The 15,568-nt window shown below is 45.8% G+C and overlaps 1 protein-coding gene across 1 annotated transcript in view; it reads right to left on the bottom strand.

Moving 5' to 3' along the window:
* Window positions 1-307: 307 nt before the first annotated feature.
* Window positions 308-15,568, bottom strand: part of LOC144934794 (uncharacterized) — a 41,826-nt gene continuing 26,565 nt past the window's right edge. The window contains exons 3-7 of the mRNA XM_078860953.1: window positions 13,542-13,679; window positions 11,187-11,329; window positions 10,386-10,547; window positions 9,493-9,601; window positions 308-8,511 (exon numbers count right to left, since the gene is read on the bottom strand). Of these exons, the coding sequence (XP_078717079.1) occupies window positions 7,741-8,511; window positions 9,493-9,601; window positions 10,386-10,547; window positions 11,187-11,329; window positions 13,542-13,679 (1,323 nt within the window). The 3' untranslated portion in view covers window positions 308-7,740. The remainder of the gene's footprint in view (window positions 8,512-9,492; window positions 9,602-10,385; window positions 10,548-11,186; window positions 11,330-13,541; window positions 13,680-15,568) is intronic.

Here is a 15,568-nt window from a genome sequence, read left to right as displayed (position 1 = left end):
GTTTCATGCTGTGGAAATGTCCATGCAGATGGGACAAAAAATGTATGTTGACAGGTGAGGCTCAGGATCAGCACGGGCAGAGGCAAAGTCTGAACCATTCTGTAAAGTGACCGACAACCCTTAACCTTCACACCATCCCATTTTGCATATTTCATTTTCCAAACTGCCAAGTTTAAATTCACCTAATTAAATATCACTAACATGCAAAAGAAAGAGCTAAGTGTTGTTCAACAGCGACTTCAAATAACGCAAAACTAACGGCCGTTCATAGCGCTTAAATACAACGCAATTCCAGGTGTACATTTGAAACTAAGATTTATTTATGCAAAATAGATTGATACAAAAACTTAAGACAATACAAAGGGGAAACCAAAGTGGAGCTGTAGATTGAATGAGACATGAGTCACTGATGGGGCTGGTCTGCCTACAAAGCCAGCTGCAGAGCAAATGAAGCTAATGTGACTCGATAACTACTCGCCCCCAAGTGGGGGGACTCCCCCCACCCCACTAGGGGGCTACATCAGCACACAAAACGGGTGTTTTAAAAACGTTAACCTCCGAGACCGGCGATTGGAGGGGGAGGCCAAGTGCCACTCAATTAGTCGATCGCGCGCAACATTGTTGGCGTGCCCGAGGTCGGTGCAATAAAACTGAAAAGCAAGAGGGGGGGCGGGGAGGAAAGACTGCAAATTTACACGCAAAGACCGTTTTGCGCACGCGCGAGTCCTGCTTACCCTCGAACTAGCCCTGAAAATTCCCACGTTTACGCACCGTAATACTAACGCTAGGATATTCTAGTGGACTACAAAAGCTCAGCTGTTACCAAAAAAACAAATGTAAAAAGAACTTTAAAAAAAAACACGGTAAATTTTTTTACATTTCATTGAAAAGGCTTTGTACATCGAAGCTTAAAATGTGGCATTGGGTTTTGCAGAAGCGGATGAAACAGATGGCAGCAATTAGCAAAAGACATGACACTATTTTGTTGAATTGTCTAAGTATAACTTTAAAAAAGTTACATCCATTCACAGACTCATGTTAAAGTTTGTATCGTGAGTGTACAACGTTGTAATCCGATAATTCACAACAGCTGCACCGACATTCAATAAAATTGCCACATTTCTAAAAGCCTAAGGTAACAAGATCTAATATTCCTTTAGGAAACACAGAGCATGCACTTAAATACATTAAGCCCCAGATCCATTTTTATCACAAGAAACCTGCCCTTCATAATTATCTTCATAGGTTTACAAACTGAATTCATGCACTTTTTTAATATATTCATATACGGCTTATATGCTGTAAACAGTTTTGTATAAATATACAGCTGCCAACCTTATTTTATGAGATTGTGAAAATCCCCAATAAATATGCAGTTTATAATCAATAGTATTGATAAAAAATCATTAACGAGATTTTACTGAGGTTGGCTGCACTATGTACAAATGGGGTTGGCCGTTGTATCAGACTTGTGTGTTCACAGCACTGCAGGTGTACAAACAGCTGTCCAAAAACAAATCGATACAAGTTTGACTTTAAATAAATGGGAAGAATACTCGTTACACTTGGCAATCGAAACCTTGGTGGTTTGCCCATGGAAAATATGGTTTGCATTATAAAAACAAATGCAAAAAAATTCTACACATTAAAAAATTCATTTTTAAGCCGGTAAAAATTTACAAGTGCCGATTATTGGACTTTTGTGTTAAAACAAACGCTTCCAAATGAAGTTTTAGAACAAGGGGGGGGAGGGCAGGGAACCACATCAAATAAGAATGAAAACTGGGGGCTTTCAATCCACTTGGCAAAGAGTTCTTCGACTAATCAATCATTTTGCCCTCCACTCAACAATGTCAACTTCAGCAACACGTGTATTTATCATGGTCAGAGCGGCACCCGAAAGTATGGGCGACCTCCGCACAAGTCGGACCCCTCACATTCAGCTAAATATCCCAGGAGACTTGAAGATATGAGAAGCCAATGCACCAATTTAAAATTGAGAAAAAAAAGTGATATTGTAGAGACGGGAGTGACTAAGATTCTGGGAAAACAGCCAGCAAGTCTGTCGGGCCAATCACAAGCGAGTGCGAATACCATTTGAAAAGATTGGGCCAAACGTCGTGTAACACACCACTGTAGTTGCATTCTTTAGTTTACACTCTCGATCGGTATACTGCTACAAAAGTGTGCTGTTGCTTACCACTTACACCGATTCCCACTGGTTGTGGATGAAATATATGCCTGTGCCACCTTTGAAACGTGCACGCTTCTCCCTGTGGAGTGCACACGAAACTGTTCATTTGGATAACTTCAAAAGTACACATTCGGGCAAAGTCTAAATGGCATTACATGAGACCGGGGAGTTCACTGCATGAAGGCTGGGGTGACGGTCTGCAGTCCACTTTGGTGTTAAATCTTAAAATGAAATTAAAACGAAATCCACCATCTAAACAGAATGCACACGGCGCAATTAACTCAACTGCTCTACAACAAAAGACTCGTGGCCACATGTTATTTTATACATCTATTGTTCGGCATATCGTTAAAAAGTCAAATTTGAGCTCCAATGAGCTACCCTGTATGAATACCATGAAGCTTTTTTTTTCAAACAGCAGCCACCCCAGCCATTCCTCATGTTCTGTGTCAAAGATCACTCAACCCTCGGGATCAGGACACAGCTGAGCAACAAGGCACTATGCTAAACAGTTATACTCGTGACTACCCAACTAACATCCTTTGGTCTCAAAGCAACACATGGAATGGGCCCAATGTAGAAAAGCCGACACTGCTATATATAGCTTCTGGAACATTAAAGTACCACACCCACATCCGTTTGCCATCAGAGAACATGCAGAAGCCTTTCAATGACCAAAGCCAGTTGAAATGTGCGTCAGCATCTCCTCCAACCTTAACCGTCCTTGGTTTTGCAGCAATTTATGAAATTAAATAATGAACATGCATGCTTTATGGCTGCGAATGGCTCATTATAGCTCAGTTTTACCGAAACCAACACGGCGTCTTAATTAAAGTCCGCCAGCTGTTCTTGCTTAGGGATTCCTCTGACAAGGGCATAAAAGCAATTGGAGGTTGTCAACATTTATTTTAACATGTTTTCTTCTTCACAGTGGGGTATCCTGACCTTAATAACGGTCAGGTTTGCTGTCCAGTGTTACCTTCGAATTCGTCCGACCATCTAAATGACCTTGAGTCATGGGCTGACCCAGAAGTTACCGTCACTCCGAAATCCGCCGTGGTATCTGCTCAGACCAATTAAAGAGTCCACCGTGGGCGTTGCAAGGTCCTGCCATGTGCACCAAAACTGAAAGCCGCCAAAGGTGCATTTTTCTTCACAACACCAGAATGTGTGACACTGATTTTTAAGGATTGGGATTTAAATATATTCCAGTTTTTGGGCCAAAATAAGTCACAAAATAATGGATATGTAGCCAACAATTCTATGAAATTTGGGCATAAGTCGACTTACATTAGCATAAATGATATAAAACGCATCCACATACGGCTACCATGTAAAAATGCACAAATGTATTTCTGCACTTAAATTGGAGCGTTAGCAAACAAGATTAATGCTTTCTCTCACCAATACTTTTCCCGTGACAATTAATCTTATGCACTAACCTTATACTTTAAAAAGGTAATTTCAAGGTTCTAAAACGTTCTAATGGAAGACACCACAATAATGTATTATTTCCTCGGAAATTACTCGTGGAATATTGGTCGCAGCGTCGCCTTTTCTCGACAAAATTACCCTGCTCCGTTACACGCTATGGAATAAAAACGAACGTGCAACCATTCTTTGTCCCTAACGAAGCTTTCAGTGATTAGTGCCTTCTCATAAAAGTAACAATCAACGCGTCTTGAAACACTGCAGAGCACTTTTCCCCCCTTGTTTGCTTGATTTGGTTTCATACAAAACAATCGCAACATATTAAACTGGCTCTTCATTTTTAACTACGACCCATTTAAAATGAGAACCAAACAGCATTTAGCGTGTGCAATGAGAAAAGAAAATAACAGTATTGCTATCCAGCATATAGGTTAATGGGTAACATTTTCACAAGCAAATGTTGGAGGAAAACGCAGCCCCAAACTCAAGATTATACGCATGGCTAGGTGGCACAATTCAGCATCAGCAGATCAGTTCCCGAAGTCGAAAGTTTGAGCCAATGCTTAAGTCCCAACGATGAAGCTTTGTTCTGCTTTGGAGACCACTGCCACAAACTGGCGGGGAGAATGGAAGGCTTCACGAGGTTGCGACACACCGCGGGATTCCCTGGGAAGCTGCTGTCCATGTTGCTGCATTGACCGCATATCGTTGAGCGACACGTCTCACCAGGGTACCGGTAATGTTGGTGTCCCGCTAACGGTTGGGGTTCCATCGGGGCACGACCGCCACACACATTACTCATTGATGAAGTCCACTGCGTTAATATGAAACAGGCGAGCGGATGTGGAAGCCACACGTTTTTTTTCTACCGCTCTACATTCTTACAGAGCCCTCCCCACAAGTAATGTCGATAGGCCACTTCATGAAGGCAAACATTCTCGTCCGTGGTTTGAGCCAAAAATTATTGGACCAAGGAAACATTCAATTTTTGGACGTACTTAAAAAACATAAAAAAAATATTATAATACATTGAGATAATGAAGACTGTTCCCATGTTCAACGGCAAAGTTGCAAAATTACTTGATGTATTATCTGCCAAGACCCTTTTAGGTACTTGAAAGTTACCATTAGTTTAAGTAGGATTCTTGCAGACTCCAAACATGTCGGCATGTCAAATTTGGATGTGATATTAACAAATTTGGAAAGAACACTGGCTTGGGGAAGTTTCATGACTGCAAACTGACAGACCAGACTATTAATTAGAACTAGCCCAACATTTACCCCAGATTCTGCAGCTGCTACACTTGCCAAATAAAAGCAAACCTGGCAAGTCAAAGAATAATGTTACGTAGCTCACACTAGCCAATCATTTGGACAGATTGGACCGAATTCGTTTTTTTAAAAGAGCTAATTATGACTGAATAAAATAATGAAAATAAGCAACTGAAAACGGAAAGGCTAAACATTAAAGAACTCACGTTAAGCAGACAAGAAAAATACCAGCATTGTAGCAACAGTTAAAGTGACTTGTAATTTAATCTGTCAATCTGGTTTGTACATGGTCAAAAAAAATCCGCAAAGTTGATTTGAGGCTAAAAATCTGTTATAGTACATTACATGCCACGCGGTATCACACTATAGCTATGAGCATTCACAACCCGCAAGTGAATTCAGTACAGTATTTTCAGCTGTTTGATGACCAATCACAAACCTATAAAATGTATTCTAAGTTCACTCTTTTTTCAGCTTTACGCAAAGAACTTCAATGTGCGCTGCAAAACAAGAAGCACTCTGGATTGAATAATACACAAAAATGGAAGACGGTAAAAATCAGAAGTGAGCAGCACTCCCAGATCTCTGGAGGGGGGGGGGGGGCATGTTCCCAGAATGCCGTGCGTTCCTGTCACCCATCAACGTTGCTGTTTTTCCAAACACTCCAATTACAAATGCCTCTACCTCTCCCCCAGCTTCCGGGTTTTTTTTTTCCCCAGATGATTTTTGTTGTGGGTGTTTTAGTTTTTCTCCACCCCAAACTGGAGTAATTCCTATACAAATTATAAGAATGTTAAACAAAATCTGAGAGTGCTGGTTCGAGTGATAAAAGGCATATTTTTTTAGCTACATTAGCCTCTTTCCTTCGGTGATAGCACGCGCTGCCGGGAAGTCAAAGCTTCGTGGTGTAAGCCAGGCAATATTCTCCTTTTATCCTTCAATTAAAACAGGCTGGGCCACTGTGCACTAAATATTTACATGCACAACGGCCTGAGCCGACAGACCGCTACATGCACTCTCCGCCTAGATCAACTCAGCAAAGTCTTAAACGCTTTATAAAGCGTAGCGCATGAAAGTTTGGAAGTGAAAGCACTAGACGCTGGTTTGAATGGGAAGAGGCTAGTAGACTAAATATGGACTTAAAATGTTTAACACAAGCCATTCTACCATTGAAGCAAATAATGAAAACATTTTGGTTAAAGGCTTTTTTTCCGCTTTTTCTTTAATTATAAAACACGTATTACTCTACAGTTTTCCCGATAAATTCTGGTGGAATACCTTACAGAAGTAATGATTTTGGTTTCTTACCATTGTCGCCAACATTACAGATAGGTTAGGCATTGGTACATACTGAATCGTTCAAAGCTGTTAAATAATATTTTTTTAAAAATAATCTGTTAATATGTTCAAAGTAAAAAAAATACAGTAATAAAAGGCCTATGACTTTCCTTAAGATGTCACTCTACTTGTGGCTAATAAAAAACACAGAAGTACTGAATAATCTGGTACTGTATTTATAAGTTCATAGTGTTTACGGATATCCTCTATGCTACAAAACAAGACTGCTTGTAAATTTCAACTGTCTTGCACCAGTGGATTTGAAATGAAAGTAAAAATTGACTGTGAATAAAATCTTTAATAAAACAGGCTCTGCTTAGTCAACAAAATCTCACACGAATGTTTAAGTGTGCGGTCATTCCACTCATGTGCAACACACGTCTTTTTTTGCAAGCACTGACGCAGAAGCAATACTAATAAAAGCATTAAATTTAACATTATAGTAAATATTAAATACAAAAAAAGAACCAAAAATAAAACACTACAGCAAGCAGGTCTGTTAAAAGTCTTGCGGTATTAATAGTGGGAATAAAAATTAAGACAAACCAAGGAACTTAAGTTAACGTACAGATATGAAGTGTTGAATTACCATTTACAATTTCCTTTTTATCTTCTGATGAACAGGATTATTAAAATGCCCTCATTTTGTATACACTTGAAAAAAGCAGAAGATACATCAAATATTAAGGACTAGCCTACTGCTTTTCAAAAGAATACTTATAAATACAGTGGACACAAGCAGGGCAATTTTGCTCCAAAAACCCCCTTCAGCACTCCATTCCACATATACAGGGATATTACAAAGAGGATGGTATGCCACCTCTCGCCCGTCCACCTGCACACTGAAATCAGATATGATTTGTACTATTATTACAACAACGGAGGGAAAGTGAGCTGTATGTAAACGGAGGAGGGAAAGAACAGTTGCATTATTACCCAGGACGATTGCAGGGTAGAAGAAGATGCTTGTGTGGAGGCTGACGTGGTTCAATTACACTGGACAGTGGTGCAGCTGGCTCTTCCCCTTAACGGTTACATTTCCCTTGAATTTTTTGTTCAAATTGAATATTTTTTTGTTAAATGGAGAAAAGAAAAACAAACAAGTCATTTTACTATCCCGGGGGAACCTGCAAAAGATTTGCATGCACGCCCAGACACGAGACGTTTTTTTGTTGTTGTTCAAATTAAGTCTCGCATCAAAAACGGGTGTCTTAACAGGGCATAATATGCCTTCGTACGAGACGGTGGCCAGCACAAAGGACAGCGGAGGGGCGTACTTTGGAAAATTAAGCGTGTAAAAAGGACGTGGTGGAAGGCTTTGATGTACAAATTACTGCGAAAAGCAGGCAGCCCTGCTGGCTCACCAAAAGGTGTGGTGGAACCAATTATGGCCTTCAGGAGACCTTGCACAAGCAGCAGCGCCAAGTGCACAAAACTGTAGAAGGAAATAAAGTGATGATTGTAGCGGTCGGGCACCGACGGCTGAGCGAGGTGGGGGTGGGGGTTCAAGCGTCGCAGGCAGCCAGGACGGAAGGCTGAGGCTGCTGCTCTGCTAGAGTTTCCCGCACGGCGTGCGAGCCGAGGGCCGCGCCCATCTCGGGGACGCTCACGCCCACGTTCACCGACGGTTCTTCGACGGGGGGGCGCGACGCAACACCGATGCCGCCGCCGCCACCCGACGGGCCTCCCGTCGACCCTCCCCCCCCCTTGGCACCCTTACTCGTCGTGGCCAAAGCGGCGGCCTCGGAAGTCACTTCCATCCTCTCGCCACTCGCCTTGCGCTCGCTCGTCGGGTCCGGCCTGAAGCCATTGGAGCCAGATTCGCAGCTCCGCACCGGCGCAAAATTCCCCGGCAGCGTGTTGCCCGAGGAGGAGTGCTGCTGCGTCTTCTCCGACGCCTTCCCCTTGCGGCCGCTCTCGGGGGGCGGACCCTCGGCGCTGCCGGGCCTGCGTTTTTCCGAGGGCTCCGCCGCTTCCCCCGCGCTCTCCGTCTTCACCTCCTTCGAGTTGGCGACCTCCGCGCTGTTACTGTTGGTCGTGGCGGCGGCAGCGGCGGCGCTGGCCGATTCGCCGACATTGGCGTGCTCGCTCTCGGGGTGGTACTGCCGCAGGCGCACGTGCCACGCCAGGCTGCACACGGCCGACACGGTACGGAACTGGTGCACCACGTTGCGAGGGATGAAGTAGATGTCGTTGTGGCAGAGCTGGACGCGCGCATAGCGGATGCCGTCGCGTCGCATCAGGTTCAGCTTGGCGTCGTCCACCCACTGTACGCACTGCAGGTTTTGGGGGGGAAGGGGGGGGTGGCGACATCACGTCCCATGACCCATTGCAGATATCCTACAAGGAAACTGCACTGTAAGAAACAAAAAGCTCTTATACTGGTAGGACACACCTGGTTACACCAGCCCACAGGGGATTATTGTGCCCGTCCGTCCGTCGTCCATCCAAAAATGGGAGGGGTGGGGCTGGGTGGAGAGGGGAGGGTGAGGAGGGTGGGGAGGGGCTGGGTGGGAGGTGGGAGGGGTGAGGGGTGGGGCTGGGTGGGAAGGGGCTGGTCACCCTGTGGTGCCCTTATAAAACTCAACGTTTAACCTACTCACGCCGGCATATTTGCGGAATACACCACGCCACCGTTGACCCTGGCCATTGACCGAGCAACCCAACGTTCCTACCAGCTCCCTCCGCAGGAATGTGTTCTTGGCTATGTCCCAGGTTGTCCGAAATGGGTGTTAAGGTATATTCATTTCGTGGGGTGGCGTGGTGGTGCATTGGTTAGTCCACTGCACTATGAATCTGATCCAGCCACAGCTAACATCAGTGATGAGTGATATCTGAACGGGTCCCCAGCTCCCTCCCCTCACATCCTCTCCTCCAACACACACTCACCAGCGTGGTGAATGCAGTACGGTCAAACAACCCCCATGAGCGACACGGCGTGGGGAGGCCTTCATCCAGCTGTATCGATACGGGGTGCACATTTACACTGAACACTGGTGCACAAGGGCGACAGTGGCTATGGCGAACGGGGCTTACATTTTGTGCTGTATATTTCATCTTTTGACTAGGTTCATTATAGCGATGTTGAACACGATGTCAATGCAGCCACAGGAATGATACGCTTAGCACTCAATAGTGATTTTACAAACCCCTGCCGGCAAAGCGCGAAGACCAGAGGTGTGCGTCACCCTCACCTCCGCGTTTCCCTAGCTTCAGTGGCTTGGCCACGTTGGAGAGGGGGTGGGGATTGATTGTACCTGTGACATGGGCGGCTCGTGCAGGTCAAGCTGCAGCCTCTGCACCACCTCCACAAAGTCACCCGCGTGGAATGCCACCACGTCCTTGGTGACGCGTGCCTCGTCGTCCCTGCGCAGACACGCGGCAAAAAGCACGCGGGTGAGAGAGGGCAGAGTCAAGGATACCCCGGGCAGAGAAATGACAGAACAGTAGGCATACAACATTTAACCCTTTTGAGAGGCGATGAACCGTCACAATTCTGGGGTCACGATTTTATTCAAGAACCATTTGGTTGTATGTACTGTGTTGTGTTCAATGTCTGTTCATCTCATACCGTCATATCTATACTGTCTTTGTAACGTCCAACTTGTCTGCACTGCACATTTACTTTGTACTGTGTATCGTCTTGTTTTGTAAGATTTGTTGTATTTGTGGTCTTATTCTTTCCATTAGCCTAAATATATATTTCCATAAAATCCACAATACAGCGTATAATTCATTCTTACACTCGCAATTAATTGCATGTATTACAAATGCAAGAACCTGCTTGCATTAACAGACTGTAGGAGCAAATGCTGTTAGCGAGCACCTATGAAGGCCAGCACGGCACGCGAGGGGGTGGGTGGCCAGCACCATGCCTGGCAGCCTTCGTCTCCCTAGTGGCATTGTTTACACACCGCACCAGGTACTCATTTGAGGCCGAGTCGATCTAGGGGAGTTCCAGGACCGGTTCAGATAATCGTCACTGGTGTTGGCCGCGAGCGGGAATTCAACTCGGGTCGTCGAGTTTGTAGCGCAGTTTGCCAACCGTTACACTACCGCTCCCCATAACAAAACAAGGCACACGCACATTCTTCACGAAAACTGAACGACTGATACACTAGGGGTGCTGCGAGGAGCCTGCTTAAAGCACCTTTCTCCGAATCGCACGGCCTTGAGCACACCCACAGCCGCCGTTGTCTGCCGGTCAAAGCCCTGGCCAATGTGGTCGGCGTGCGCGCGCGTCCGGTCCTCGAAGAGGACCTCGCGCGGCTCCGACAGGCGCGGAAGGTAGTGCAGGTTCTTCACCTCGCTCCTGCAGTGGGGGGTACCGAAACACACGTACGCACACAGAGCCACGTGGTGAAACGACCGGTGGAGTGACACGCGGGGCTTTAACGAGCGCAACAGACAAGAGGTCGTTACAGCAGCTTGTAAGAGACAGCGGTATTAAATGTAATAGGGGTGTAACTACGATGCCAAGGTGTGACGTAATGGTCCTTTGGCCAAATGTCTCAGTATGTGCTCAAGTTCGTCAGATCTTGGACACCAAGCAAGGCTGGGCCTGAACACTGCTTGAATGGGTGACCACTTTCGCACACATAGTTGTGATGAGAATGAAGGAGCTACATTGTGCACAGCAGGAGCAAAGTATAAAAATGCACTTCACCGCTCCGCACTTTCACCAAACTGCACGGCGTGGTTCGGTAAAATAACCACCCACAAGCCACACTGCATGGGAAGGCCCTCATTAAGCAGTGGATTGACAAAATGTCCTTGTGCGTCATGCATAAAACACATGTGACGTAACGGACGCCTGAATGTGGAGAAAGTTACAGATATTTTGAAGTTTTCGTGCCAGGATAAGTGCGTGCGGGGGTACATACGAAAGAGTGTGCAAGGCACATGGAGAGTGCAAAGGCTGGCTAGGATGTGCCGAGGAGACGACACTCACCGACGCTTCTTGCAGGGCGACTTGGGCATGTCGGCCGTAGGTATCATCTGCTCGCCCGGCCGCACCCAGAGGATGGGGCCGTCATCGCTCTCCATGCGAGACTCCAACCGCAGGCTCGAAATGCTGCCCCATGGCAGAGTCAGCTGTGGAAGATAGGGACAAATACGGATATCTCCCGTTTAGCCCCTTTTCGAAAAACAAACAAGCGGTTGTGGGGAGCACATATGCAAGCCGTCACGACACACGAAGAGGGCGCGGGGGCAGGGCAAGCTCCAGTTAAGGTTGGGATACCCATTGCCACTGCCACTAGCATGCACGATAAAAAATTGAACCCAGGTTGTTAGAATCGTAGCGCAGTGCAGAAACCACTAAGTAAGCACTCCCCAGGAGTTAAAATGCACTCGCACCACTCGTAAAAGAGCGAAGCTACGGAAAATCTAGTTGCATGCCAAGAGATGCCAAGCATTACATTAACATTAAATGAGTGTACATCAGCAGGATAATGTAGATTCGTGATTTTCTGAGTCCATGTACATATTTGTAATATGTAGACTAAATTGAACTTTACTTATAATTATAAACACTATGTAATCGACAATTAGGTACTGGGCCTATATTCAAAATGAGTATCATTGCTGGTTGGAATGTGACATTACACAGAATTCAATGCCCTCTCGGGATCATTATCGACCATGACCTATCCGCTGCTGGATGAACACTATACCAAACCTTCTCTTAGTCTTGCCATGAATTTAACCATTTAGCACCTGTACAAGAGCCGGTGTCATCTCACCTCGCACACACTCCCGTAAGGGCGGAAGGTATTCTCTTGGGCGTGTTCGGTCACAATTAAATCTCGTGTCGAGTCCTTCCCAAGCCCACTTACTTTTCACCAGTCAATACGACGTCTATAAATTGTGTATCTTTTGAACATCTCTTCTGTGCAGACAGCGGCTACCACTGCAGGAAGATGCTTGTAACCCGTCTGGATTATCTATACCTCTGCGGGCAACTAATACAGACGTAAAAACAGCCTGTTCAAAACCCACTGTGTTATGACCAAATCTGTCATCAGATCTCGAAAGCTACGAAGCAAGTTTGAGTCTGGACACTTCTTTGGATGGGCAAGTAACATGCATAAGAGGTTGTGAGAGCACTCTGCGGGACTGGTGTGCACCAAATAACAGAGCAGCAACATTAATTGCTGTACTGTGTACTACGCTCCACACTCTACTCAACCTGCACTGACCAGGATGGTAAAGTATGGCCAAATAACGCCCCCGCCCCTCTCATCCACGAAGAAAACGTACAAAACCATGAAATATTAGTGTTGAAAGCAATGTTGTTCTCTTATAGATACATTTCTCTCTGCTGTGTTGTTCGAAAAACACTCAAGAGATGCAACGACAAACAGAGCTGAATCAGGTCGGCATCCTTCTCCACGCAAAAAGCCTGAACCTAAACAGGCAATGTGTACAAACTTAGCATTTCGCAGTGCTTATCCGAACCAACATAATGTCACGAAAAGGCCAAGCCGTCAAACATAATAATAGCAATAACAATGCTACCTTTTAGAAAATAAACCTTACATTTTTACCATCAAATCATTTTAATTCAACACACCGTGACTGCACTGCATCGCCCAACAGAATTGGCATGCTGTATTACACTCCTGCCACAACAAAATGGATATTTAAATTCCGGGTGGCACCTGTGCCCTTTCGCCAAATGTAATGAACAGAACTGACGGAGAATGACTGAATCGATGAATGCATAAATGGCAGGTGCCAGCATGGTCAAAATATTAAGTGGATTTAGGTGGGAGAGGTGGTGCTGTAAAGGTTTTTAAGTTCGTAAAGAGCAGAACCACAGTTATTGTATTCTTCCTTCAAAGTTAGACCTATAGACAGACACCAAGCTAGATAGCTCCGTTGTAAGTAGACATGTAATGACCCCACCCCACACTCCTCATTTCCGTGTTTTGACGAACGATCATGAATTGGGGACGCAATTCGTTTCAAGAAATGTTCTCTCATCATTTTTACAGCACCCTGGATTTTTTAAATCATATTTTCATCTTATTTTGTACGGTATTAGGTTATGCCAAAATCCTAAGTAAAGTTACGACACAATTAGGATAAACTTTGCATAAACTGTAAATAATTAATCCTCACACAAGATTCACACGCAAGATATTGAAGCACGTGTCATGAAAAAAACGGTTTCATTTTAGATCTACGCACGCAGAGTAGCGACTCGCACAATTTTGAAGACACACCCTCACCCCCCCCTTGCAAAAGCAATGGCAAACACGAGGGTCCTGTTCAGCACTACGGACTTCAGCCCTTCAGTCACCTTGAGGAAGGGCGACTCCTCCAGCATGTCGAGAAACTCGGGGAAGTAGTCGCCCACCTCCTCGTCCACCACGCCCACCAGGCTGATCTGCCTCATGGCGCCGGCACGGTACGTGCCGTTGCAGTACGTCCGCTGCACCTGCACACGCGCACACACACACACACACGCGCACACACACACACACACACGCGCGCACACGCACACACACACGCGCGCACACGCACACACACGCGCGCACACGCGCACACACACACACACGCGCGCACACGCGCACACGCGCACACGCGCGCACACACGCACACACACACACACACACGCGCACACACACACACACGACAGTATGGAAATGCGCGGCCCACGCAAGTTTCCGCGCCACAACCAGGAGTTAAAGCCGTGGGGGCGGAAGTCACCGGATGGTGAAGTGAGTGGAGGGCAGCGGTGGGGGCTTAAGGGGAGTGAAGCAGGTGCCTCAAGTGCTTGGCGCGGAGAATTACTAAAAAAAAATTCCCCTTCCACAAAATTGCCACTGCGGAGACATGTTTTTTTTACCCCCCGTGAATGAAAACAAATAGAAATGAATAAGTGCTCGATACTTCACGCACGAGAAAACACGACGGAGCTAAATAAAACAATCACAGCGCATATGCCGCAAAGCAAATTCTATCTCGAACTAATTTGGGAATCGTCACCGCTTGGCTTGGATGGGGCTTTCAGTACGATGCCAATAGCTGACCACAGATGCCCTGGTCGTTGTTGCCCCTTAAACACCTGGCCGACCTACCGTCTGCATCACTCCGACCTGCCTATCTCATCAAAGCATGCCGGCATTGCAATGCACACGTGTGTTAATCTCCCGTGTGTTAACCGCCACTTCCTCCCTGCTAACGTAACGCCATGCAGGTGAACTATTGACTATCTGACCAGTGTTCTCTTGCGCAGTTAATTAACTCATTATTTCTGGCTCAATTCAAAGTCTAATTATAACAACAATGACATCGGTTTCATCTAAGAAACTATTCCAAGTATAAATGTGGGTCATATGCGAATGACCTAGTAAATTGCATGCTTGCTTTCTATTTTGGCACTTAGCAGCAGTTCTTGGCAGCCAAACTAAAATCAATGCCTTCTGGAAAGTCAGGTGACAATTTACGAGCCCTTCATTCAAATCGCAACATTTCGTTCAACAATCATTGCCGATACATCCCCTAACATTGTACGATTTTACCAAAAATGTATCGCAATCGCATTATGCATTCCTTCAAAGTTACAGCTGATCAGAGGACAAGACAGCTGCTGCAATATCTGTTAAAGATGAAAGTGCCCTTGCTCAAATGCATACCAACATGTAAATGCCACTACAAGGACACAGGCTGCCCACTGTTTCTGTGCGGATAGGCCTTCACGTAACATTTAATAATTCAACATTGGGAGACAAAGACCACCCCCGCCCCCTCCGCACGGCTTATGGGTGGCCATGCAAAGTAAATGAGCCGCTTCGCACGAAATGGCAAGGGGCGGCCCTGGTTGGTGTGCGGTAAACAGCAGGTGCCTGTAGGCTGGCTGCTCAGCATGCTGCACGCCACATACAGTCGCCAGGATTAGCGCGTCACAGCCAGACTTAGTGGAGGAGCAGCCGGCGCTCAAGGCGCCGAGCCAAGACGCCCTTAACCTCTTCACCCGACGGACAGTGGTTAAGGATGTTAAATCCCACATTGTTATTAGGCAGGTTAGCCGGAGACGCCTAACCAAAAAGAGTTATGACTGTGCAAAGGATTCGCCAATTACAGGCCCATTCCGTGCACCCAAAGCGATAGCCATTTATTTTATTAGTAGAAAATAAACACACAATGCTCCCTAGAAAGGTGTTACTGCTCAAAGTTAGGTAATGCGTTTGTTTTGACAACACCGATTTGTGTTTGTAGCACACATTGCTCAAAGACCAAAAGGGAAATTACACAAGGTGGTTTTACTGGAGCCCAGGAGAGTGCTCGCGTATAGTTGCCACGCTTCACCTCTAAACGAGCACG

This window comes from Lampetra fluviatilis, chromosome 11, assembly GCF_964198595.1.
Source record: "Lampetra fluviatilis chromosome 11, kcLamFluv1.1, whole genome shotgun sequence".
Classification (NCBI taxonomy): Eukaryota; Metazoa; Chordata; class Hyperoartia; order Petromyzontiformes; family Petromyzontidae; genus Lampetra; species Lampetra fluviatilis.
Note: the sequence above shows the minus strand (reverse complement) of the source record. Positions and strands in the feature narration are given on the sequence as shown.